We start from the raw sequence: 24,187 nt of genomic DNA on the forward strand, positions 1-24,187 counted from the left end.
AAACCACTCCAAAAACAAACCTGCTGCTCTTGGCAATTCTCCATCCAGTTATTGGGGCTGTAAATCTTTATAGGAGCAGAATGATTCATCTTTTTTCCATGGAACTATTGATGAGTTTGACCTTTTGGTTAGTTGCCCAATGCATAATGCATTTTGTCCCCAGGGCTCCATAAATGAAGAGTAACAATTCAAAATCTTAGAAAGGAACCTTAAGACCAGTGAATTTATGTTAATGAATGATTGGCCACTCTGAAAAGGGGGGCAAGAATGGCAGCACAACTTGGACAATCAGTGTCACTAAACGATGTGTAGAAACTCTGAATTGGTGCATATTTTGCTAAATTCTCCATAACAACTGAATTCATTTTAAAGGAAAAAAATTTTTTTTTCCCTGGCAAGTTATTTTTTTTAAAGTGGCTTTGGACTTTGTCCCATTGATCTTCCTGTTTCGCTGGTTTTTCATCTGATGTATATTCTAAAACCAAGTGACATTTAGGAAAGAATTTAATACCAGGTTGACTCCAGGATTTGTGTGTTGAAGTTGGGCTACTAGAGATATCTCCTGATTGCCAAGGAAGGTTGTATGTGTAAGTGTAATAGACCCTGATAGATGAAGACTTGTTTTTCAAAGCATTAATCTATAGGCCACTCCTTCCAGTCACATTTTGTCTTTCTTCTCATAGTTCTATTTGGCAGGTAGAGAGAGATACAAAAATAGCTCTCTGAATAGTCATTCAAAGCTGACACAACCTCATCATTATTGAAATTCATAACTAAATTTATTTTGCAGTTTTAGACTTCTGTATAAGACTTCTGTTTTAGACTTCAGTTCAGCAATACATGCATGTAGGTTCTGACAATGTGGGGTATACCAGAGACAACTTGCCTTCACACTCTGGGCATGTGTAACTAAGAAATTGAACCTGGGAACGAAATTAGGTAGTATGCACTCCTGTGATATTTTTCTGTGGAAGTTTTCCCATGCCAGATTATCAAGATTAGCAATTTGTTTCCTTTGCTACTATAATTCTCTATTGGAAGGATTCTTTGTGTATGCTCTATGCCTTATATATTTTCTTAACCACTATGGGAAATGAAGACTTTTTCTGGACCAGATCAATCCCCAGCTTCCTGGGTGACCTGTTCTGCATATAGACTGAAGAGGTATAGAGATAGGACATATTTCTGGTGTACTCCGTTCCCAATTTTGAACCATGCAGTGTTTCCTTTCTCTGTTCTAACAACTGACTCTTGGTCCAAGTATAGTTTCACATATCAGGTATTCCACATTTCCCATTCTTCTCAGAATTAGCCATAGTTTGTTGTGATCCACATAGTCAAATGAATATCAACAAAACACAGATGGGCATTCTTCTGGTACTCTTGCTTTTAGCCAATATCCATCTAACATTAGTTATAATATCCTTAGGACCACAGCCTCTCCTAAACCCAGCCTGCACATCTGGCAGTTTATATGCAGGCTGGGCTCTATGACAAGGAATTTGACATCAGGATTGGAGGAAAACTCATCAACAACCTACATTATGCAGAAGACATAATCTTGCTTGTTGAAACTGAGGAGCACCTGGAGCACTTGCTGCAAAAGATCAAAGACTGCAGACTTCAATATAGATTAAAGTTCAACATCAAGAAAACAAACAAAAAAAGAAGATTCTCACCACTGGGCCAATTGGCAGCATCATGATAGATGGTGAGGAAACTGAGATTGTTAACAACTTCAGTTTGCTTGGCTCTACAATCAGCACTCTTGGTACCAGCAGCCAGGAAATAAAAGACCAATTACGTTGGAAAAGTCTACTGTTAAGGACCTCTCCAGAGTACTGAAGAGCAATGACATCAGTCTGGAGACTAAGGCACACCTAATCCAGGCATTGGTCTTCACAATTACTTGCTGTGCATCAGAAAGCTGGACAATGACTAGAGATGATGGAAGGAGAATTGAAACCTTTGAGCTGTGGTGCTGGAGAAGAGTACTGAATATGCTATGATCTCCTGGGAGAACAAACAGATCCAACCTGGAGAGGGTGAAATCAGGCTGCTCCTTGGAGGCAAGGATTCTGAAGCTTTGTCTGGCATACTTTGGGCATGTTGCAGGGAAGGACCAGTCCTTGGAGAGGTACATCATGTTTGGGAGGGTGGAGGGACAGCACAAGAGAGGAAGACCCTGGATGAAATAGACTGACTCAGTGAGTGAGGCAATAGGGGTAGCTGTGCCAGAGATGATAAGACTGGTTCAGGATAGAGCAGGGTTCAGAGCTGTTGTATGTAGGGTTGCGATGAGTCGCAGGTGACTCGATGGCACGTAACAACAACAATCAATATCTACAATTTTGTACTGCATTTTGGTTGCTAGGGTCGCAGAGGCAGTTTGTGTTCTGTCATAAGCAGAATCTTTGGGAAGAAAGCAACATAAGAGACTAGTTTTTCCAAACAAGCAAGCACAATAAGGAAGCTCTGGTGGCGTCATCGTAAGGAGTTGCACCTGCAACGCGAAGAAATGTAATTCAAACCCACCAGCCACTCCATAGGAAAAGGATGGACCGTCTCTTCCATGTGATTTACTACCTCTGAGACCCAGCTGAAGGCTCTGACTCAGCAGTACATAACAACAAAAAAAACCCCAAGCAAGAGCAAATTCAGGCTAACAAGTCTGTGCCTTTATAAAAACACTATAAATTAAGAACTAGAACGTGTCAAATATGTTATTTTCTCTTTAAATATGAAGAAAAACTAAACTAAGTATTTAAAAAACCTTTCAGGTAAAATCGTAAATTGTATTATAGAGATTTATACAGTTTTGGAAACCTTCCCTCTTTTTTTTGTGATTTTAATGAGAGTTTACAGAAAAGTTGGATTTTCCTCCATACATTTTTGTACATTATTCTCCCTATCTCCCCCATACTCATTCCCTGTTGCACAATTTCCTCCCTTCTCCCCACATCTCCCCCAGTCTACTTTGCAATACACTTTTTATTCTGAACCATTTTCATACACATAATGCTTAATAATACATTCCTTTTAAACAATTCTTTCCTTCATCTGTTCCAATGCAGTGTTCATTATTTATCCCCTCTTTTCCTAGTTTCCCTCCAACTCCCCATGCCAGTCTTGTTTCATAACTGTGGTGTTACGCAGTGTTTGACCTTTTGTGACTGAGATATTTCATTCAGCATAATGTCCTCCAGAGTCACCCATGTTGAGTAATGTTTTATGAGTTCCTCATTTTTCAGTGCTGCATAGAATTCCATTGTGTGACTGTGTCATAGTTTTTCTATCTATTCACTTGTTGATGGTTGTGAATATTTCTTATGTTGTTGTTATTGTGTATACCGTTGAGTTGGAACCAACCCATGGCTAACCATCCATCATGATTTTGGAGGGCTTTAAAAAAAAATCTTTATTTTGTACTGATTTACTTGTAAAGTTCATATACATTGTTTTTCACACCAGATCTTTCCCATTCTCTTTACTCACCCCTCCCTCTACCCTTCAAATTGTGTGACCTATGATTACACCCCTGCCCATCCTCACCCCTCTTCTCTTACCCTCCTTGTATCCCCATACATGATTCACTAGTTATCGTTCTATTTTTACAATAGTGGCCTTTATAGGACGGCATTAGTTCACTCAGCATAATGCTCTCCAGTCCCTCTCAAGTATGTAATAATTCTTAAAATTATTGCTCCTGGTTGCTGCATAGTATTCCATAATGCGGCTGTACCATAATTTCTCAATCCATTCAGTTGTGGTTGGACATTTGGGTTATTTCCATGTTTTTGCAATGGTGAATAATGGTCCTATTTGTTGGTGTACAAATATCTGTTTGTGCCTCCATTCTAATTTTCTTGAGGTGTTTTCCAAGCAGTGAAGTAGCTGGGTCATACGGAATTTCTATATTCAGTTTTTTGAGGCAATACCAAACTGCATTCCAAAGTGGTTGTACCATTTACAATCCCACCAACAGTGTATGTTTATTACATGCTGTCCTGTTTAACACTGGCATTGGTCCTGGGGTGAGATTGATATGTCATTGTGGTTTGATGTGCATCTTTCTTATTGCCAGTGATTTTGAGCATTTCTTCATGTGTCTGTTGGCCATCTGAATATCTTTTTCCTTAAGAAGGCTTTCCATGTCTTTTGCCCATTTTGTAATTGTATTATCTACTAGTCTTCTTCTGGTGGAGGAGGCCCTGTAGGATTCTGTAAGTTTTTTATTTGAGATCCTTGTCTTAAATGGAATTGCCGAATGGGGTTTTTTTTTTTTACCCCCCAGTCAGTGGGTTTTCTTTTCATTCTGTTGGAAAATGTTTTCAGTGTGCACAGGGATTTAATCTTTAGAAGGTCCTGTCCATCAATTTTATCCTCTCCAGATTGTGCATTTCTGGCTGTGTTTGGCAGTCTCTTTATCTCTTTATACCATAGAGTAGGTTATGTAAGCTTGATCCCAGTTTGCCTCTTATGATCATTCTTGTTTTGGGCTTTACTCCCAGGTCTCTGATCCACCTTGAGTTGATTTTGTGTGTGTGGTGTGAGATGTGGATCCTGTTTCAGCTTTCTGCTGAATGAAACAAATCACAGATCGCTAAGCCAGGCCCTGAGTTTCAGTTTGGTTGCTTTCCATTCTCCCACCACTACACCTCAAGTGCTCGTGATGCTGTAGAGATGGAATGGGAATGTAAAGGAGCCAAGAGGGAGGGTTTGGTCAGCTGCCTAATCTCTGTTTTGATAATCTCTGTTATGATATGTGTGCTGTGGCTTGTGCTTCATTAACCTTTGTGTGGCAGCCTTGTAACCACCAAAGTAATCCCCATGGGAGATTCTATCAGGAGAAAGCCTGTGGGGCGTTATGACATCCTCTTTAGTTAAATGGCTCTCTTCAAAGTGGCCCACTCATTGATCCAAGTTCTTCTCACAGAACCTTCTCAGACCTTACTTTGACTTCTGAAAGGTTTGCAGATTTCTTGTTAAAAAAAACCCAAAAAACCTTAAAATCCTTTTGAAACACTATATACTGACCCCAAATGAAGTTTATTTAGGTTACCCAATGTTTAGTATGCATTTTGGAAATAAATAAGCGACCAGAGTCAGACTTGTTTAGAAACATGTTTCAATCATGAAACTGTGTGGACTGATAAGTATGTTTATAACCCTGCTGAATAGGTTATTAGGACCCCTGGTGGTGTATGTGTTTGTTTGCTAACCCAGAGGTTAGCAGTTTGAATCCCACAGCTGCTTTTTAGGAGAATGATGAGTAGTCTCCTTCCATTAAGATTTCTAGCCCCCTTAACCACATAGTAAGTCACTGAGAGTTTGAATCAGCTGAACAGCAGTGAGTTTGGACAGCTTATAGAAGAATTGTTCCATCTAGAGAATTTGAGGGAGTTCTGGTGGTGGTGGCCTAGTTCTTAGGGAGTTGCACTACTAACCCCAAAGTGGTGCCTTTCTGATGGTTCAAATCCACCAACAGTCCCTCGGAGAAAAGGTGGGTAGTCTCATGTGTGGTACACAGCCTTGTAAAACCACGGGAGGATCAGTTATAAGTCAGCTCCCACTAGACAGCAATGTTGAGTTGAGAAAATATGAATGAATAATAGAAATAAAACATATTCAATATATATGTGAGGAAATTTAGGAACTATATATACATTTGTATGTACAGGGATATCCTTGCTGATGTCAGATGGATCCTGGTTGAAAATAAAGAATACCAGGGGAAGGTCTGTTTGTGTTTTATTGGCAGTGCAAAGGCATTTGACTGTGTGGATCATGACAAGTTGTGGCTGACATTGAAAAGAATGGGAATTCGAGAGCACTTGACTGTGTCCAGGAGAAGCTTATACCTGAACCAGGAGGCTGTTGTGCAAATGGAGCAGGGGACCACTGCATGGCTTAAAATTAAGAAGGGAGTGTGTCAGGGTTGTGTTCTTTCTCCATACCTATTCAATATATGTGCTGAGCAAATTATTCAAGAAGCTGGACTCTGTGAAGTGGAATGTGGCATCAGGATTGGAGGGAGGCTCATCAATAATCTACATTATGTGGATGGCATAACCTTGCTTGCTGAAAGTGAGGAGAACTTGAAGCACGTGTTGCAGAAGATCAAGATATGCAGCTGTCACGGTATGGATTATATCTCAGTGTCAAAAAAAAACAAAGATTCTTACCACTGGACCTATAGGCAGCATCATGATAGATGGAGAGGAGATTGAAATTGTCAACAGCTTCATCTTGCTTAGGTCCACAATTAACACCTTGGTACCAGCAGCCAGGAAATAAGGAAACACATTGCATTGGGAAAATCTGCAGCTAGGGACCTCTCCAAATTAGTGTAGAGTATTGATGTCAGTTTGAGGACTGAGGTACATCTGATTCAAGCCATGGTCTTTCCATCACTTGCTATGCATCTGAGAGCTGGCCAGTGACTAAGGATGACAGAAAAAAGAATTGACACCTTTGAGCTGTGGTGTTGGAGAAGAGCACTGAACATCCTATAGACAGCCAAAAGAGCAAACAGATATGTCTTTGAGAGGGTGCAGCTGGAATGCTCTTTGGAAGCAAGAATGTGAGGCTTTGCTTCACAAACTTTGGGCATGTTGCTAGGAGGGACTGTTCCTTGGAAAAGGACATGATGTTGGGAAGAGTGGAGGGTTGGCAAAGGAGAGGAAGATCCTAGACCAGGTGGACTGATATGATGACTGCAGCAGTGGGCTGTTGTGTGTCAGGAAGTATGATGATGGCACAGGGTAGAACAGGGTTCAGATCTGTTGTTCATAGGGTCACAGTATATACATGCACATTTTGGATTTTAAAGAAATCTCATTGCATTGAGTGTGTTGTGGCTCATTGTGACCCTTTACAAGGTTTCCAAGTCTCTAAATTGTAGGTGGACACTGCCCATATTTCTCCTCAGGAGCCCTGGTAGATCTAAAGTGCTGGCATCATGCAGACTTTGTGTTAGTTCTCCAGAGCACACACATTTTGGAAAACATTTCCAATTCTTAAATGATATGTCTAAAGAGATATGCTATGATGGTCATTACTGTTGTCATTATTAGAATGACAGACTATGAGTAAAGATAAGTTATGGGAATTTCTCTCCCAATTTGTCTTCCAGATAGGAATTAAATAATTTACGGAACTCCTGTCTTTGGCGTGTACAACAAGATAAGCTTCAAATTATAGAGAAAAGCACCAAATGTCTCACAGGACTCCTTTTTTTCAGTGTAAATATTGCAAATTTCAGTGAAAGATTGTCCATCTTTCTCCCTGAAAGAGGGAGAATTTTGTAAAAATATTTGTGTGTGTACTTAACCCTTTTAAATGTTAACTCATTGCTGTGGAGTTGGAATCTGTTCATAGCTGACCCTTCAACAGGTTTTCAGAGGCTGTAAATTGTGTGAGAGGAGATTGCCCTCTTTCTGTCTTTTAAATGTTACATCTGTATATTTTTTTTCCTAGTGCTTTCTTTATTTACAAAGTTGTTCCTTAAAAATGAATTCTATGTAACTAGAAATCTCATTTCTTTGTCTCTGATGTCATTTGGGATAAGGGGTGTCTTTAAAGAGTATCTTGACAGTTGCAATTATGTGATTATTTCTCCAGAACCAATACATCTTTTATACAGTACCCTTCACACTAAAACTTTAGAGCACTAAAACTGTGAAACACAGTAAACATTTACTTCCAAATATGTATTACCTTTTCACTTCAGAATAGCACCTTACCTTATTTATATTTAGTTTCAAGAAACACTATTATTCCTTTTTTTATTAAAGACTGTTGGATAACTTATAAAGTAAAATAGTTTATTTTGAGAGAACTTAGGGTCGGACTTAAATTATAAAATCATGGAAAAGAAGTGCTTTGAAAAATCACTGGGAAGTATTCAACCCTATTCGCAAATGTGAGTTGCTCTACTAATGTAGAAGGCAAATGACCCAATTTGATATAAATTCCTGAAAATCTGTTATTTGATTTAAAATTGTTTGATCCAGTGTTTTAGTGTATATGGGTGCGTATAACACATTTTATAACAGAGATAAGGCAGCTGACCAAAAGTTTCCTCTTTTCTCATTTCTTCTGTGACTTTACCTCCAGTAGTTGGATAGGGCATAATCGATAAATTAGGTTAGAAGATCAAGGACAGGACCCAGCCTCATTCATGTGTCATTAGATATGCTACTTTTCTGAGCTTCAGTGCTCTTTTCTGTAAATTGAGAATGATAATTTTATTCCCATCTCTTCAAAGGCTATGAAGGAGGCCTGGTGACTTAGTACTTTATATGTCAGGCTGCTGACCAAAATGCCCCAATCCACCAGTCGTTCAGAGGGATTAAAATAATCAGTCACCTCCCATAAAGACTTAAAGCTTCAGAAACTTCCTGGAGTGTCCCTATAATTAGGAACAGAATTCCTGGCGATGAGAAGAGTCTTGGTGGTTGTATAGATTAAGCGTTGGACTGCTAAACAAGAGGCTGATAGTTGAAACCCCCAGCCACCTGAAAGGAGATGAGACAGCCGGCTCCCATAAAGATTTACAGCTTTGGAGACCCCATGCAGCAGCTCTACTCTGTCCTGTAAAGTCCCTGTGATTCAGAACTGACTTGACAGCAGTGGTAAGGCTGAAATTACAAAAGGAAAGTAAACATAAAGTTGCTTTATAAACTCCAAAGCAGTCTTTTCTAGGTGTTAATGGTGGTGGTAGTGTGTGTATGTAATAGTCTTTCACAAATGGGGAAATACGTCATTACATTGGTATGGTGGGAGTGGTTGAGTCTTTTAGTGTCTGGCCATGATTCTTACAGGCAAAGTGTGTCATCTGTAAACTAATAAAGATATTATTAGCAGTATTATTATAGTAAGTGCTAAACCTTTATATTTTTACACAATAAATGCACACACTAGAAATATTTTTACTGCCCTCCTCATCCTCATTTAAAAAAAAAGAAACCAAGACTCAAAATGTAATTTGGCCAAACTTGGTTTTAAAATGAAGATGAGCAGGTGAACTAAGTTTTCCTTATGGTGTCTTGCCCTGATGCAATGTGAACCTGCCCTCGGTTGCTGCATCAGTCTCTTTTGTGGGCTCTTGTTAAATCACCAGTGAACCCTGTTTGTTACATGTAAGGTTTGTTAGAGGAGAGCTTCTTTTCTACCTTCAAGGAGGTTTAAATATAAAGGCAATTAGCTATAGGTTACCTGAAGACATGTGAAAGAGCATTCATATTCCCTTCATGTGAGTGCATATAAGATGAAGCCTCATTTCCAACATGTGGAAATGTGTCAGCGTTGAGGGAAAGGCTGGGAGACTTACTTTGGAACTTTGCACAGTCAGCAACAGTTTTTATGTCAATTGTTTTGAGGGTATTTTCTTGGAGTATTTTCCATCTCTTCCCCTACCAAAAGAAAATCATTAAAAATAGCAGTGCTTTTACTAACAGTGTTTTTATTCCAAAATCATATACACATTTTTTTCTACTTACAATTTGGATTTTAGAAGTGACTTTTGGAACCTCAGTAGGGAATACTGGATTGGTAGATGGGAGCACTATGAGTCAGAATCAGCTGATGGGATGGGTTTAGAGAGAGCAAAGGCTGTTTGCCCTCAGACTCCCTGCCAATCAATAGCTTGGTGGCCACATTATTGGTAGCAGTTCACACGTGCTGAGAAGGGATAAAGCTGGGTAGAGGAGAGGACACACCCTCTTCTCACAACAGTTAGGACTCAGGGTGGTCCCTTGTCTCACTTGTTGTAGGCCCTCTGCAGAGCCTGGTGCATATTAAGTTGTAATAGTTGCACTGTGTAAGGCCAAGTGGTCAACATGATTTAATTACTTCATTTGTCAGAATTCTAGCAGAAAGGTAGGTATTACTGACCTCATTTTAAAGAGCAGGAAACTGAGACTCATAAAATTTAAGTGTTTTATCATGCTAAGAAGTAAAGAGGTAGAATTGAAACTCAGCTCCACTTTCTCCAGTGCACACACCCTTCACTAACCACTTCTTTAGTCCTCCCTGAGCTCTGGTGGCTCGTCCGTAGAGAGCTGAGCTGCTATCCCAAAGGCAGCAAGTCTCTGGCAGTTCAAACTATGCCTCCACAGGAGAAAAATGGGGAGTCTCCTCATGTGCAATTCACAGCTTCTGAAAACCCCCCGCAGGGTCAGCTGAGAGTCAGTGCTGGCTGGACAGCAGTGAGTTTGAATTGGAATACAGCTTTGCAGATAAATGTTAGCAATAGAGAAAGCAAGTCACGATGCCCGAGGGGTATGGTTTTGTAAAGTCACTTAAATTCCAGGTTTTGTTTCCAGACTGGATTTTTGAAATGTTGACTGTATCAAAGTCAAGTGGTCTTTAATGTCCACTGACATTGCAGCCTGGAGCCACGGACTCTGCCTCTGATTGAAGGAGGACTAACAGACATTTGCAGGGAGGTGACCGGGAAGCCTCCCCCTATCCAGTGCAGAACCTGCTTGATCAGCAGCAAAGTTAAAGCAGTGCTTGACAATATCAGGTCTGGGTAATGTGGTTTGGTCTTCATACATTCACTCAGGTGGAGCCCGACAAATTGAAGACACTAACAGAAGGTTTGGAAGCCTACAGCCGAGCCCGGAAAAGGAACAGAAAGTAAGCCCCCTACTCTTTTTCTTTTTGTCTCTGAAGGCTTTCATTAACTGGTTTCATCTCAAAGAAATCATAAAATCACAGTTTTGTCTTGCCTGAAAGTGTAGTTTTTATAGTTCTCACTGAAGATGGTCACTATACACAGGCAGAATTGGCTCCTACAGACAGTATTGTCCTAACTATTGGTTTATAGTGTATATGGCATTTGCCTCTTCTCTTCCTCCATCTTCATCCCTCTCAATAAATGGGAAAGGAGCTATGATTATGATCCGTGACGTATAGTAATTAAATAGTCTGTGAAGTATTAATGAAAGTCTATCCATTTGCAGCTCAAAAAACTCAGGAGAAATATTTCCACTGCACACATGATTATGGTTGCTTTGTGTATCTTAATTATTTCATGCTAAGAGAGGAATAGAAATGTATATATGAATGGAAGGTTATTTAAAAATATGTAGTTGGCATACTCTTTCAGTTGCTATAAATAATAGCTATTATTGTGCAAGTAAGAATTTCCTATTAATTTTATTCACTTATAAAATGATATTCCTAGTTTCCCCAAAACTATGGGCTTAATGGTTTTGTATCTTTTCCATCTTAATATTTTTTTGTATCTTTTTAAAAAGTACTAGTTTAACTTTTGCTTGAGTGTCAAGGTTTACAAAATGGACATCAAAATTATTATTAATTTAACATGGTTAACATTGATATCTTTTAAAGAGCTCCCATTCTTTTGTGATATCTTCGAGTTCCTGCCAGTGGCAAAATTTTAGAAGTCCGCAAATCTTGGAAATAAAATCTCTTCCTTACTGGGATGTCTTTTATAAAGGGGACCACCACAGTGAACAAATGCCTATAGGTCTGTGTCCATCTGGGTCTCCTTTGGAAGGTAGCGAGTTGATGTTGGTTGAGACGAAGGCCAAGTGAATTGCCAGATAACTTCTCTGTTGGCCTGAAAAGAAATTCAAGGATCTGGATGCCCTCTGCCCTGACTGAAGTGGCATTTCCCTGTAGAGATCTTAGTAGTAGGCTGAGGCTTATACAATTAATACAAGGTCTGGATGAAAGGAAGGATATTTTAGATAACCACCATCACAAATTGCAGTGGACCTTTGCCATGAAATATTCAACAGGACCTGCTTCTTTCTGTTTCACATCAACTGTTTGCTCCAGTGAAATATATCAGTTAGTTTGATTATGTGCAAAATGTCCAAAATAGAGTTGATTTACACAGAAATGTACTCCAAAAATATTTGAACTTGGAAATGAGCTTGGGTTATCTCATATATTTTCAGATAAGCATTTTCTAAAGGGTAATAAATAACAAACAGCTACTTTTCAAATTTTTCTTCAAAATTGACATACTATTTGTAGGCCCTGATAGCATTCCCAAAAGACACTCTCTTCTTGATAATCATAAACTTAGAATTTGGATTGTAGAAACAAAAGGGGAGAAAATACAAAGTAAATGCTAGTAAACACAACACTTGCATTTATCATACGATTGTTTAGCTGGAGTGTATTGCCTTGTAGGTATCCAATACAATGCTTTACGCTTTATCTATGTGATTTAGAATCCATCCTTGCGCCCTTCAATGACACGATGGGAGGAGGAAACTTTGACTTAGATATTGTAAATAGTTAGCTGAGAGTCCCTTTAATAAGTGATCTACTGAGCCAAATAACCTATTTGTTCTTCAATAAAAAGAGAGTAATTTCCCTTTAGAAAGAAAATGAAAAATTATTGTGCCAGATATAACATTACAGTGCCCAATTCTTACTGTTTATTGAAGGCTATAGATCTAGAAAGAAATATAATTTGAAAATTGCCACAAAATTTCATATATATATTTTTTCTTCTTCTTCTTCTTCTTCTTGTGTACAGTTGAGTCAGAACCAATCCATAGCTGACCCTCTGGTGGGTTTTCAGAGGCATTTAATTGCACAGGAGGACATTGCCCATCCTTCTTCCACAGAGCAGCAGGTGGCCTTAAACTGCGTGCTATATATAGATACTTTTTTTGGTGTGTGGGGGGATCATAGAGTAAGAGCATTAAACTCAGTCAAGAGGAGGCTTCTAGAGAAGATAACAGATAACAGGTTGGCTTTCTGAGCTATCCTTACACATTACGTAGGTATCAGCCAACCTGCAGGAAACAAGGACTAAGATGGGCGGGCTTGCATTTAGATGAAAATAACAATTTGCATTTGAAGGAGCATAAAATGTCAGAAAAGAAGCTGTAAGAGATGAAGCTACAGATACTAAACCAGATCTTGAAGGACCCAGTAAGGGCCAAGAGGATTTTTTATCCAAGGAGGAGTGACTTTTAGGGCATGGGGTTGAATGTGCACATTAGATGTGACTGAGTGGAGGATACATTTTAAGGGAATAACATTAGAGATGCAGAGATCATTCATGAAACCACAGCAGTTGTCTAAACAAGAGACTTAAACCAGGAGAGGAGTAATAAAGATGAGTAATAAGGCCAGATGAGAAGCATTATGGTCCAGGAAAAATAGGTAGCTCTGGTTGATGGGTTTGCATGCTCAGGACAGCCCGGCATTGTGGGTTTTAGTGTGGTGACTGGTGAGTGATGGAAACACTGACTGAAATGTGGACTACAGGGACAACTGTTGGGTGAAATTTTGAACATGATGAGTTCAGAATGCCTGTAGGATAAGCAATTGTGTACACAGTTGGGACAGAAGTGAGACTGGGGAGAAGAAGAATCTGATAGAGTGAAAATCATTGAGACATAAAAGGACAAATACAATATGTCTTCACTTATAAAGAGAAGAAAAGGCAAATGTGTAGAGACAAAGTTTATTAGTGGTTACCAGAAGTTAGGAGGGAAAAGGGATACAGGTTAATACTGATAGAAATACTGTGTTGATTAAGTGTTAGGGTTACACAGCCAATTCTTATAATTGTTGTAAAGAAACTGTTGCTGTTGCGACTCATAGCGACCCTATGTACAAGAGCCCTAAATGCTGTTCTCTCCTGTGCGAACCTCGCTGTCTCAGACACACTCATTCCCACCACTCCACTTACACAATCGATCCATCTCATCAAGAGTCTTCCTCTCCAGCACCGTCCCTCCCTCCACTCTCCCAAACGTGATGTCCCTCTCCAAGGACCAGTCCCTCCTTGCAACATGCCCAAAGTATGTCAGCAAAGCTTCAGAATCCTTGACTCCAGGAAACATTCTGGCTTCACCCTCTCCAGGACAAACCTGTTGGTTCTCCCAGCAGTCCATGGTATAGTCATAACTCTTCTCCAGCACCATAGCTCAAAGGTATCAATTCTCTTTCTATCATCCCTATTCACTATCCAACTCTCTGATGCATAGCACGTAATTGCAAAGACAAGAAGCTGTACACCTATAAAAAGTTGAATTGGCAAAAGTTGTATATATAACAAGAAGAATAAAAAGTTGCTTATGCACAACAAAACTTTGTTAGATCTAGTTCTTGGCTTTGGAGTTTGTTATGTGCTGTTAAGTCAGAACTGACTCATAGCTGACCCTTCAGTGGATTGTTAGAGGCAGGAAATGGCCTGGGAGGAGATTGCCCATCCTTCTCCTGTGGAGAGCAGGTGGATTCTAATTGAGCACCTTTCAGATGGCAGTGCAGGTTCTTACCACTACGCCACCAGCGCTCTCTGCTCTGGAGGTTAGTGTAATGGTTTCATGGACATCTCAGTTAATTAGTCTAATGTTTTCAGTGCTTCTGTTTTATCTTCAAGTTGTGTGTGTATTTCTTAGGGTCTTCTAAGCTTGAAAGTGCTAAAGGAAAGACAAAATTTTCAGCTCTATTTGCCTGGAGCATCAGAAGGGAAAGGAGACTCAGAGGGGGAAAGAGGATATGGAATTTATGGCTAACTGCTTCCATGGGCAACTACTTTCTTTGCCATGAGACCAGAAGAGCTGGATGGTGCCCACCTAACATTACAGAACTTTTTATTTTAATACCAAACTTTTCTTTTTAAAATTGTATTTCGTTGTGAAGAATATGCACAATGAATCCGTTACCAGTTCAACCATTTCTACTTGTACAATTCCATTTCCAGATCGCATTCTTCAAGTGAAAATATTCATCCCCTCTTCTGATAAGTTGTTCATTACTGAATATTTCCAGCAAAAATTCAATAGAAGAATCCTATTTAAAAGGGAGGAAGGAAATACAAAACAGGATTTAAAAGTCTAATGGATTCTGGGCTTTTGAACTCCTTAAACAATTTTAAACTCCTGAAACAATTTCCCTGAGAAAATCTTTAAAACTTAAAACTGTCCCCTAGTTTTCTTAGAATCAAACAGTATTTTTTAGCTTAGCTAGTAAAAAGGTTGATTACTATGCTCTTGAAAGTGTTATCTCTATGGAATCAAAGTGGCAACAGCAACTCGTAAGGTTAGATAGGACTTTGAGGGGCCAGTTAATGGGAGGACAGCTCAGAAAAGGGCAGTGAGAATGGTTGCACAACTCCAGGAATGTTATCAGTGTCACTGATTGTACATGTAGAAGCAGTCAAATTAGCATCTGTTTAACTGTGAATATTCTGAATAATAATGAAATACATTTTTGAAAAATATTTAAAATGCCTGAAAGCACAGATATTTTGAACAATTTGAAGAGATAAAGGGTGACCTTTGGAACATTTGGAGGTTTACTCAATAGAATGCAAGAGGTGAAACAAATAGTCAAAAGGAGGAGGAACATCAGGGGAAGTACAGTCTTAGAAGCCAAAGCCAAAGAATTTCAGAATGAATGGATGATCATTGCTGTTATGTGCCATCAAGTCAATTATGACTCACAGCAACCCTAAGAACAATAGCTGTGTACCCTGCCCTATTTCTGAGCCAATCTCACTGTCTCTGATATACCTGCCCTAGGGTTACTGTAGTCACTGTATCAGTCCATCTCCTCTAGGGTCTTCCTTTCTTGCACTGTCCCTCAAGCCTTCCAAGGATGGGATTTTTCGCTGATTGATCCTTCTTGGCCACGTGCCCAGAGTATGTTGAGATGGAGCTTCAATTTCCTTGCTTCCAAAGAACAACCTGGTTTTATCCTCTCCAGAGAGGGTTTCTTGGCAGCCCGTGGTATGGTCAGTACTCTTCTCCAGCACTGCAACTCAAAGGCATTGATTCTTCTTCTGTAACCCTTAGTCATCATCCAGCTCTTTGGTACATAGCAAGTAACTGCGAAGATCATGGCCTGGATCAGGTTCACCTTGGTCTCTAGACTGACATCTTTACTCTTTAGCACTCTAAAGAGGTCCCTGACAGCAGGCTTTCCCAATGTAACTTGTCTCTTGATTTCCTGACTGCTAGTGCCAAGAATGTTCACTATGGATGTGGGAAAAATGAAATTTTTAACAATCTCAATCTCTTCTATCTATCGTGACTTTGCAAATTGCCTCAGTGGTAAGAATCTTTGTCTTTTTGATGTTGAAATGCAATCCATATTGAAGACTGCAGTCTCTGACCTTCTACAGCAAACACTTCAGGTCCTCCTCAGTTTCGGCAAGCAAGGTTGTGTCATCTTTATAAAGCAGGTTTTTGACGAGTCTTCCTCCAGTCCTGTTACCACATCCTACTCATAAAGTCCAGCCTCCCGAATGATCTGTTCTGCTTATAGATTTAAAAGATATAGAGAAAGGACAGTCCCTGGCACACTTCTTTCTTGATTTTGAACCATGTAGTGTTTCCTTTCCCTGTTCAGATGACTGCTTCTGATCTGAGTATAGGTTTCACATGAACACAATGAAGTGTTCTGGGATTCCCATTCTTCTCAAGGTTAGGCACAATTTGTTGTGATCCACACAGTCAAATGCCTTTGCATAGTCAATTTAAAAAAAAAATAAAATAAACCAGACTTTCTTCTGATACTCTTTTTTTTTTTTTTTTTAAATTCAGCCAGGATCCATCTGACATTGGCAATGATATCCTTAGAGCCACAGTCTTTTCTAAACCAAGTTTGTATTTCTGGCAGTTCTCTGTCAACGTACTTTTGCAGGAATTTATGCATTAAAAAAGTCATTTCAGCAGGATTTTGCTTGCATATGATATTAGTGATCTTGTTCAATAATTTCCACACTCTGTTGGATCACTTTTTTGGGGGAATGAGAATAAGTATAGATCTCTTTCAATCAGCTGACCAGGTAGTTATACTCCAGGTTTCTTAGCACTACCTGGTGAGCACATCCAGGGCAGCATCTCTTTGTTGAAATACGTTAATTGGTATTCCATCAATTCCTGGGGCTTTACTCCCCCCCACCCCAGTTTCTTCAAAGCAGCTTGAACTTGTTCATTCATTACCACTGCCTCTTGATCATAAGTTGTTTCATGAAATTCCTTTGTGTCAGCCAATTCTTTTGGGTACAGTGACTCTGTATTCTTTCCATCTTCCTTTGATGCTTCCTAGATCATTCAGTATTCTACTATCCATAGCATCTTTAAGTAGTGGAACTCAGGGCTTGAATTTATTCAGTTCTCCTTCAGCTTGAGAAATGCTGAGCAAATTCATCCCTTTTGATTTTCTGACTCTAGCTCTTCACACTTTTCATTACAAATATGTAAATGTGTTTTGTCTTGCTGAGCTACTCTTTGAAATCTTCTGTTCAGCTCCTTACCTTTCTGATTTCTTCCCTTTGCTTGGGCTTCTCTGTGCTCTAGTTCAATATTCAGAGACTCTCCTGACAGCCACGTCAGTCTTTTCTTCCTCTTCTGTCTTTGTAATGACCTTTTGCGTTTTTTCATGGATGATACAGTTCATCTGATCTTTGGTCATTAGTGTTCAAACCCTCAAGCCTATTCCTGAGATGGTTTTGAATTAGGTGGGATAAACTCAAGGTAGAATTTTAGTTATTGTGGCTTGTTTTAAAATGAAAGAACAATTTTAGATGACCTAGGCAGTTTGAAAGCCAATGGTAATCTTAGAACAGTTTAGGGTAGATTGATATATGTAAAAATTGCCCATGGATTAAAGAGTTAATAAGAATAATGCAGTAGAGAGAGCTAATATTTATTCTTCTTTCTGCTGTGCATATGAAAAATATGATGAGAAGATTTTTTAAATGACAAAGATTTGCCGCTTTTGTAGACTAAGAAGAGGCTGAAAAGGAGATTTAGTACAAGATGATTAAAAGACCATAGTAATCTACATTCAGATCCTGCTTTTTCCACATCACAACTGAACAAATTTCTTAATGCTGTCTGAGCTTAAAGTCCCCATTTCTAAAATGAAGATATTAGAAGTTATCTGTTATGATTGTTACAAGAGTCGAATGAAATAATAGAGAACCTTAGTACAGTGCTTTGCACTTAGTATTTTGCTACTTAGTTGTTGTTGTTGTAGTTGTATGCCACCAAGTCTGAACCAACTCATAGATGTCCCTATAGCTAGTTTTCAGAAGCATCAAACTGCATGAGAGATTACCTATCTTTCTCCCACTGAGCAGCTGGTGACTTTGAACTGCGTGCTTTTAGGTTGGCAAAGCAAATCCTTACCCATTATACCAACAGAGCTCCTTTGCTGTTTATATAGTAAATAGCTATTTTATTATAAACATACAAGTGAAAAAAAAATTAACTGATGCTTTCAATTTGAAATATGGTGGCCTAGTGGTAAGAGGCTGTGCTACAATGCCAAAAGCACCCGGTTCAAATCCACTAGCTGCTCCACAGAAGAATGGGCATTCTCCTCCTATGCAATTTACTGCCTGTGAACTCGCTGGAGAGGTCAGCAGGACGTGGGTTTGACTCAACAGCACACAACTACTGCCATATTAGATATTTAGAACTTTGTCTAGTCATTTTAATCTTCACTTTTCTATAACTAAACTGTAAGGAAATATCTTTAAACTGATATGGATAAATTACCCCCAAAAATTTTTTAACTAACATGAAGAATCAAATCTTTTGTTTATATGCATAACTAAATTTATTTGGTAGTGTGATTTTTAATGCTATTAGAAAATTATAAACTCAGGTTATTGCTGTTGAGCCAGAACAGACTCATAGCTGACCTGCAAGTGGATTTCCAGGGTTGTACATTGCATTGGAGGAGATTGTCCCTTCTTCCACAGAGCCCCTGGTGGATTCAGACCTCCAGAGAGCACTGAGGAGATTGCCCACCCTCTCCTGTAGAGCCCTCCCTGCAAGTTCAGACCTCTGAGAGCATTGAGGAGATTGCCCCTTCTCTCGCAGAGCTCTCCGCCCCTGACAGATTCAGACCTCCAGAGAGCACTGATATTGCTCACCTTCTAGAGAGCCCCAGGCAGATTTAAACCTCCAGAGAGGTGCAGCCTTTGAGTTGGAAGCATTACTCACTACAGACTACATCAGAGTGATTAGATGATTTTTAAAAATCACATTTCACTTTATGACCAAGGTTGATGCTTACCATATTAAAATATCTTAAAACTGCATCTTCTATGAATTTCAGATTATAGGATTCTGTCTGAATCTCACCCAGATTTGTTCCTTTCTACATTAAGTTGAAACAAAACCAACCCCACTGCTATCAAGTTCATTGAAACTCTGCACCAGGTTCAAGTCTTTAACCGTAACAGGAGCCTGCACGTCTTTCCCCGCTGGAGAGCCTGGTGGAGCCGAACCAGCAACCTTCCACTTAACAGCCAAGCTCTTCACCTACTATGCCACCAGGGTTCCTTCTATATTAAGTTATTTCCTTACATTCCAAACTGACAATGTACAGCAACATGCAGTTTCTTATTTTCCTTTTATTTTTGGTCTCATTCACAAATGCATACCTGACTTTTTTTTTTTAATTAATGGAGATAAGAATAGTGTGTGAAAATATATACAATGAAGATGAGAAGTGGCAATTATCTCCATCAGTGATTAGAAATATGATTATATGAAAATCTAGTGCTTAATCAAGTAGGTTGTAGAGTGTCCATTAGTAAAAATGTTTATCATTAAATGCCAGCAGGAAATAGAAAATAGTAGAAGGGACTCCACAGGGAGGCCCTGTGGACTTGAAGGCTGGGTTTGGGCTAATTGTTGATTCCATGGACTCATGGAGCTCTCCTTCCTCTGTTAAATTCCTCCTTCCCTAGCCTGACCAGTAAGTGAGAAAACATTCTGTGCAGAGTTGGAATCTCAGAGAGGTTCTCTTTACCCCTGGATTCTTTTGGTATTTTCACATACAATCAGTGATCATTGTTCATGGAAACTGTACTTGAAAACTCCCTTACCCATTAAAATTTGTTACCCAAAAATCAATATTCATGATCACTCACTGACATGTACAGGGCTGTGAAATATATAAGTTGTTTGATATACACATTTCCAGCTAAGATTGAACAAAGCAGTTCTCTGCCTTAATATTGCAACTCTCATACCTGATGGCCTAGTGGCAAGAATCTGCACTGCAATCCCAAAGGCACATGGTTCAGGGCTACCAGCTGCTCTGTGGGAGGATAGGTGATCTCCTCGCATGTGACTAACTGCCTCTGAAAACGCACCAGAGGGTCAGCCATCGATCGGTTGCTTCTGACTCTTAACAGTACACAACAACAACAGTAGACAAGAATGTCCTTTTGGTGTTGCAAGGCTCTATGGAGCTCTGGGGATGTAGTTTGTTACCAGTGATTTGAAGCCACCAGCTTCTCAGTGGGAGAAAGATGGGCAGTCTTTTCCCACAAAGATTTACAGTCAGAAACCCAGTGGAGGGTCACGGTAGGTTGGAATCAGCTTAACTGCAGTAGGTCTCATTTGGGGTTCTGGTTTGGTGGTTGTGTTGTTGTTTACCATCGAGCCAGATCTGACCCATAGCTGACCCTCGGTAGATTTTCAGAGGCAGTTAATTGCATTGGAGGAAATTGCTCTTCATTCTTCCACATAGGAGTTGGCGGATTCAAACCACACACCTTTGGGATTGCAGCACAGCTTCTTGCCACTGTTTGGTGGTATATTACATTAAGTTAAATTGCATGACAATTTTCAAATTCTCCTGTTTTGTTGGTGAGCTCACAGAAATGGCCCCAAACATAGTGCTGAGGGTCTAAGGTCCTAAGTGCAAGAAGGCTGTGTGGTGTGCCTTAAGGAGAAATTGTTAAATACTCATCAGTCAGGTTTGAATAATTAATGCTATCTGTGAATTCAGGGTTAGGGAAACAACAATATATAGTACAGAAGATGTCCTTAAACAGGAACACACATAAAGTGAGATTATATATTAATCAGTTGGCGGAAATGTGACCAGAGACTCACTGGAACCATAAAACCGTAATTTGTATTTCCCCAAGAACAGTGGTTTTGTTGTTGTTAGATGTCGAATTCAGGATGACTCATAATGGTCCTGTGAACAACAGATCCAAACACTGGCTTATCCCGTACCATCCTCGCAGTGTCTCACACTCACAAGCCCATTGCCACAGTCACCACGTCAACCCACTTCGTTGAGGGTCTTCCTCTCTTTCACCATCTGTCGGTATTCCCAAGATGAGCACTGGTTTAGTATTCACTAACTAGATATTTGTGTTAATGTTATAAAACATATCTACTACAAAAAAATGAGAGTTTACTGTAACTTTATTTTCCATGTCTGTATATTTATCTTCTTCCAAAAGTAGACCCTGATCCCACTATTATTTAGTTATAATAGGAAGAACACTGTCATTTAATGGTGATGCTGTTGTAATTTTTCATGTTGTTGTTGTTGTTGTTATGTGCCATCAAGTTGCCTGACTCATAACGACCCTATGTACAACGGCCCTAAACCCTGTTCTGTCCTGTGCCAATTTTATTGTCTTTGATACACCCATCCTCATTACCCCCATGACTGAATCAATCCATCTCATCAAGGCTCTTCCTCTCCTGTGCTGTCTCTCCACGCTCTCAAGCATGACGTCACTCTCCAAGGACTGATCCCTCCTTGCAGCATGTCCAGAGTATGTCAGATGGAGCTTCAGAATCCTTGCCTCCAAGGTGCAGCCTAGCTTCACTCTCCTAGGACGAACTTGTTTGTTCTCCTAGCAACCCATGGTATATGCAATACTTGTCCAGCACCACAGATCAAAGGCATTAACTCTCCTTCTATCATCCTTCATCATTGTCCAGCTCTGATGCATAGCAAGTAATTGCAAAGACCATGCCCTGATCAGGTGAACCTTAATCTCCAGACTGACATCATTGTTTTTCAGTACTTTGGAGAGGTCTCGGACAGCAGACTTTCCCAATGCATTTCATTTTTTAATTTCTTGGCTGCTGGTACCAAGAGTGTTGACTGTAGAGCCATAGTTAGGAAAGAAATTGTTATGGCTCTTTCTCTGTTACTTTTGACAATTATTTATCATCAATGATCTATCTTCTACATTACAACAATTTAGAAGGTGGGTGTTCCTTCCACTACCTCTAAAAATTGCATAGGGCCATATTTCTTCCCCCCCCCCTTTTTTTTTTTAGATTACTAATCCTGTATTTAGAGAGGTCTGTAGCCTGTAGGGAATTATAATGCCAAGCCAAAGGCAGGAGGAAGATGGACAGTCTCTTCCCAGGCAATTTGCAGCCTCAGAAAACCCTCTGAAGAGTAGGCTGTGGGTTGGTTCCTAGTGGACAGCAGTGAGAGAGAATCTCCAATCAGGGACTTTGATGGCATCACTTGGGGGAAGTTGTGCTGCTCACCCAAAGGCAGTGCTTCTCTGGATTCTTTCCCCCTTTAAACTTATTAAGTAGTATTGTATGCATTGACTTATAATAATACTTTATGGAATTGACATAAAGATTAAATGAGAGCACTTATATAGAGAGAAATTTAAAACAATTCTTGGAACATGGTAAATTTTCAATAGATAATGACTGTTTCTGTTTAAGAAATAGTAAAACATCACACCATGGGGGAGCCTTGAGGATATTATGTTAAGTGAAATATCTCAGTCTCAGAAGAATGAATACTGCATAGCACTGCTGTTCTAAAACAGGGCAGACATGAGGAGGTTACAGAGGAAATGGGGAAGGGTGGGTAGAGTTGAACACTGAGTTGGAACAGATGAGGGGAAGAACTGTTTGAAAGGGATATATGATTATACATTATATGTATGAGAATAGTTTGGAACAAGTAGGGTATAGTAAGGGGTAGGGGAAAGGGAGGGAAGGGGGAAATGTGCAATAATGAATAAATGAAATAACTGGAAAAAGATAAATATAAGGAGAGCAAGGTACAGTGATGGTCCTTTGTTGAAACATTTGGCTCTTTGTTAGATACTTAGAACTTTATGTAGGCAACTTTAAACTAATACTATCTTACCATCAGAATGTATAGCAAACAAATGTTTTTGAAGACTTGTTCATGGCTTAGTGGCAAGAAGCTTTGCTGCAATCTCAGAGGCATACCGTTCAAATCCACAAGCTGCTTCACGGGCGAAGGATGACCATTCTCCTCCTCCCTCTGAAAACCCACTGGAGGGTCAGCTATGGGTTGGTTTCAACTCTATGGTACACAAAATAAAGTTACAGTAAATTCTTACCAACAGCAAAGATATATAAAGCATATAACTATCTCCTTAAATCATTATGCTTGGGTGATATTGTGGAGAGTTATTGTTGTTATGTATTGTCAAGTCATTTGCAACTCATAGTGACTCTGTGTACAACAGCTCTGAATCCTGCTCTAACTTGAGCCAACCGTATTGTCTCTGACACACCTATACCCATTAGTCCATGGACAAAACTGTAATGACCCTGGTCAGCAGCCCACAAAAAAAGACCACAGCCAGCCCCAGCTAGGCTTAAGTGATGTGGTAGCATCCCAGTGTTGAATTTCCTAGGATTATAGGTAGCATATCTCTCACTGAAAAACAATCCAAACAGAATCCCCAAGTATCTTGAAACTGAAATAGGTGGATAAATGTAAGACAACATATACATACTGAAATAGTAAGCCAGTTAGAATGAGTATGATGTGAATTTAAAAAGTGTTCAAAACCAGTGACAATAAACAAAATTGTAGAATATATATCTCATGATAGCTTTATATGTGCATAAAACAACACAGAGCAGTACTGTTACTGTCCGTGGGTATGCAGTGTAAAATGTAAGGCAGTAGAGACAGCGTAATCACCTTTGGGGACCTGGCCTCGGAATGGGAAAAGGAGTGGACTGGGGTTAGTGACAAATAGAAAGAACTTCTTATATTTTTCAAATAAAAAAAATCCTTGAAGGAAATTTTCCCCATACACTCTACTGGATTTTAAGTTTCTGAAAATAATTGGGGAAATTACCAAAGGTAGAAGCTTTTTTACAGACCAGCAAAAGGTGAAGGAGGGAAGATGGGTACTGTGTCAGCCTTAGAATGTTGTTCAAGTCAGTACATTGATCTTTTCTTGCCATTAAACTGACTTAAGTATACATTATTGTTAAGTGCTGTCATGTGACTCATTGCAACCCTTTGTACAACAGCCCTTTAACCCTGCTTTATCCTGTGCCAGTCTCACTGTCTCCAACACACCCATCCCGATTACCCCAGTCACTGAATCAATCCACCTCATAGAGGGTCTTCCCCTCCTGTGCTGTCCCTCCACCCT

The 24,187-nt window shown here is 39.6% G+C and overlaps 1 protein-coding gene across 1 annotated transcript in view; it reads left to right on the forward strand.

Moving 5' to 3' along the window:
- The window catches only part of LOC102847513 (methyl-CpG-binding domain protein 5-like), a gene marked incomplete at its 5' end in the record, with an annotated part of 103,178 nt that overhangs the window by 72,324 nt on the left and 6,667 nt on the right, over positions 1-24,187 (forward strand). Inside the window, 1 exon segment of the mRNA XM_006880812.1 lies at positions 10,571-10,644. Within this exon segment, the coding sequence (XP_006880874.1) occupies positions 10,571-10,644 (74 nt within the window).

This window comes from Elephantulus edwardii, unplaced genomic scaffold (genome assembly GCF_000299155.1).
Source record: "Elephantulus edwardii isolate Elephantulus edwardi_28Jun2011 unplaced genomic scaffold, EleEdw1.0 scaffold00010, whole genome shotgun sequence".
NCBI lineage: Eukaryota > Metazoa > Chordata > Mammalia > Macroscelidea > Macroscelididae > Elephantulus > Elephantulus edwardii.